Below are 3,103 nucleotides of genomic sequence, written 5' to 3'. Positions count from 1 at the left end.
ATTGTTTAAATGCTATATATTTTAACATCGACAGTATAAATATTCGCAGAGAATTTTATTTATTGCGATTATATTAATTAATTACAATTCCCTAGGAATAGAATAGTTACGTTATAATATATTCAAACATTTTATATTCATTGGTGCCTTGCGTGGCTTAATTTTATTTATCAATAAGATATTTAAAACTCAAACTTATTCTTTGACGCTCCCTTATTGTTTTATTGAATTATACATTGAAAAATAAAATATACATTTTTGAAACAGTCACGCGCAGTTACCTATTATAGATTTTTGTATTTGTTCTGAAGTTTAGTGAAGTAAATAATATCTCAGTAAACTGGAAAATAAGTAAAATAAGAGTTTTATTCTCATTTTAAACCATAAATCATGAAACATTTTATAACGGCTATGGCTTCCTATTAAACAATTTATAAACACAGTTTTAATTGACACTGAGGGAGATTACACCAAACAACAAAAAGACAAATCAATTACCTACCTTTGTACTGACCACAGACTAATAATAATATACTACGTATACAAGTACTGACTAAGTACTTTGGTCAAATATATTACGAACACGTACTATGCAAATGTTTCGATAATATTCTACAATTATTAATAGGCATGCCTGGGCTGAGATATTATTTACTTCAATCAATAAGCAGGTGCTCAACAGTCAAGTTATATAATCTATAAATACTGAATAAACTAGGCGCTTAACGGAAATTCAGATAAAAAAACAATAGTCAGTGTCGAGTATCGTTAATGTAACTGCGGTTACAGTATCTACTTCATTTATTGCGAATTACCACTCAAGGATCCAGGCCAGGTTTACCTTTATTATCCTTGCTCTTTAATCAGTTTGAGATAATACAATAATTAACAGTATAAAAAGCGGTGAAGGTTTCAAAGTGAGCACGAACACAGAACTAGTCAGTAGTCAGTTGATTTGTAAACAATGGATTCCAAAGTTGGTGAGTATTATAATATATTTTTTTTATTGTTACTGGCACTCTAGCACATATTATTACAGTTATAACAATGTGTTTGAATAAAGGTTTCAGGGTGTTTAGGTAGGTACTAAAATATGTAGGTATTTATGTTGAGTAGGTACTTTATATTTATGAAACCCCTTTTTGTAATTAAATAAGTAGGTTCGTTACCTTCGTTAATACCTTCAAAATGTGCTGATTAAAAGTGAAGCCCCGTGTCCCCTTAGTGGGGTAAGAGGCAGATGCATTTTATATCTGTTTCACTGATCGATTTTCTTTAGGGACAAGTAGGTGATCACGATCAGCCTTCTGTGTCCTACCAGACCGAGACATTTTTTTTTTGTTCGTCTCCACCGGGAATCGAACCCAGGACCCCTCGGTGCTACGCTCACGCGTCAACCACTGTACCAAGGAGGCGGACGTCAATGTGCTGATTAAAAACATCATTAAATTGTCGTGTTTCGTTCAATTTTAATTAATAATTATTTATAATTTTAATTTACAAACACGTACAGATCCTTACGAATCTGTACAGCGAAAAATGAATATTGTTTTTGTGTGTGCAAATTTAAATACAATTTTGTTTTTCAGTTTTTCTCCTGGCAATAATGTTAACCACAAGTGCTTGCTATTCACTACCAGACTCATACTCACTTTTCACTAAATGTCCTTGCGATAAAATGTACTCACCAGTGTGCTCTTCAGATGGCAACAGCTTTAATAACCATTGTGAATTTAATTGCTATAAGAAGACTTTCGAAAGGTTGTATGGTCAGCAACTAATGATTGTTAAGGAAGAGAGATGTGATGAATAGTGCTAATACTTATTTATTTGATATTTTGTAAGTAAGCTTTTTGCTTTTTTGTACATAAGATCACTAGAGGAGTAAATACTAAATTCGTTTTTGTTTCAGCATTTATATTTATGTTCTTGTGTGTGTTGGCACACTGCCAAGTGTGGGATTGGGGTGAAAAGTACTGCGCTTGCACTTCAGAATATCAACCCATTTGTGCATCAGATATGATAAGATACAGGAATATATGTACATATGAATGTAGACTTAATTACATACAATTATTTTCACTGCCAATGATTTCAAGAGTGGATTGTAAGCTGTTACCACCTACTTTGAAAAATTAAAACAATTTTTTTTAATACTTTATTATTCGAAATTTACATAAATTATTTATAAAATACATATCACAGTTAATGAATAATCAAGCAACCTAGTACCCATCACCAATTGTATTGGTAATTTATATTTAAAAGTCAAGTGTACAAAAAGTTAAATAAAACCTTGTTATTTATTACATTTCATTGTTTTCATTTACCCCATTACAATAATACAATTATTGATCATTTGTAAAAATATGTACAAGCTACTACTACTATAACTTAGATGGCAAAAGTTCATTCATATCAAACTTTTTCCTCATAAAATCAACCAAATAATTCTCACTGGGAAGGAAGCACTGTAAGAACAAGTGGGTAATAAACCCTGTTATACCCCATATCTTATGTTTGCCAGCTAAAAATATTGGTAGAGGAGTGTTATCAAACATCAAGTGTGCATGGTTAAGTGGATCACACAGTGCTGATATAGGAACAGTGAACACCTCTTCCACTTCATGGAAATTCGGCACTAATACACGCTTTTCGAAATCTTTGATAACTCCCACAACAGGTTTTATCAACATATTCTTATCGCGTCCCTGAACTGCGGACATTGTACACCAAACGTCGATCGCATCACGAGTTATACCAATCTCTTCTTCTGTCTCTCTTAGCGCTGTGTCGATTACGTCCTCTCCTTTGTCAATTTTACCACCAGGAAACGATACCTGACCACTGTGAGTTTTTAAAGCGGATGACCGTAAAGTGTACAAAATATGTACCTCTTCATTTATCACACATAGGGGCAGTAAAACTGCAGCTTTTGGTTCGGATATTGCACCATTTTGAATGAATAATTGGGGCTGTTCTCGCAAACACGCTTTACATTTCTCACGCGCAACATTCGATAGCAATATTCGCGGTGACAGGACCATGTTTAAAGTAACGTCGAAACACTGCCTACGGTCAAAATGTTTGCATGGTATTAAAA

The 3,103-nt window shown here is 33.1% G+C and overlaps 1 protein-coding gene across 1 annotated transcript; it reads right to left on the bottom strand.

The window, feature by feature from the left end:
- Nucleotides 1-2,120: 2,120 nt before the first annotated feature.
- Nucleotides 2,121-3,103, bottom strand: LOC123698142 (mitochondrial coenzyme A diphosphatase NUDT8-like). Its single transcript, XM_045644738.1, has one exon. The coding sequence runs from the start codon at nucleotides 3,045-3,047 to the stop codon at nucleotides 2,388-2,390; it is 660 nt and encodes a 219-aa protein (XP_045500694.1). The 5' UTR covers nucleotides 3,048-3,103; the 3' UTR covers nucleotides 2,121-2,387.

Source organism: Colias croceus, chromosome 15 (genome assembly GCF_905220415.1).
Source record: "Colias croceus chromosome 15, ilColCroc2.1".
NCBI classification, from domain to species: domain Eukaryota; kingdom Metazoa; phylum Arthropoda; class Insecta; order Lepidoptera; family Pieridae; genus Colias; species Colias croceus.
This window is presented reverse-complemented; position numbering and strand designations above follow the sequence as displayed.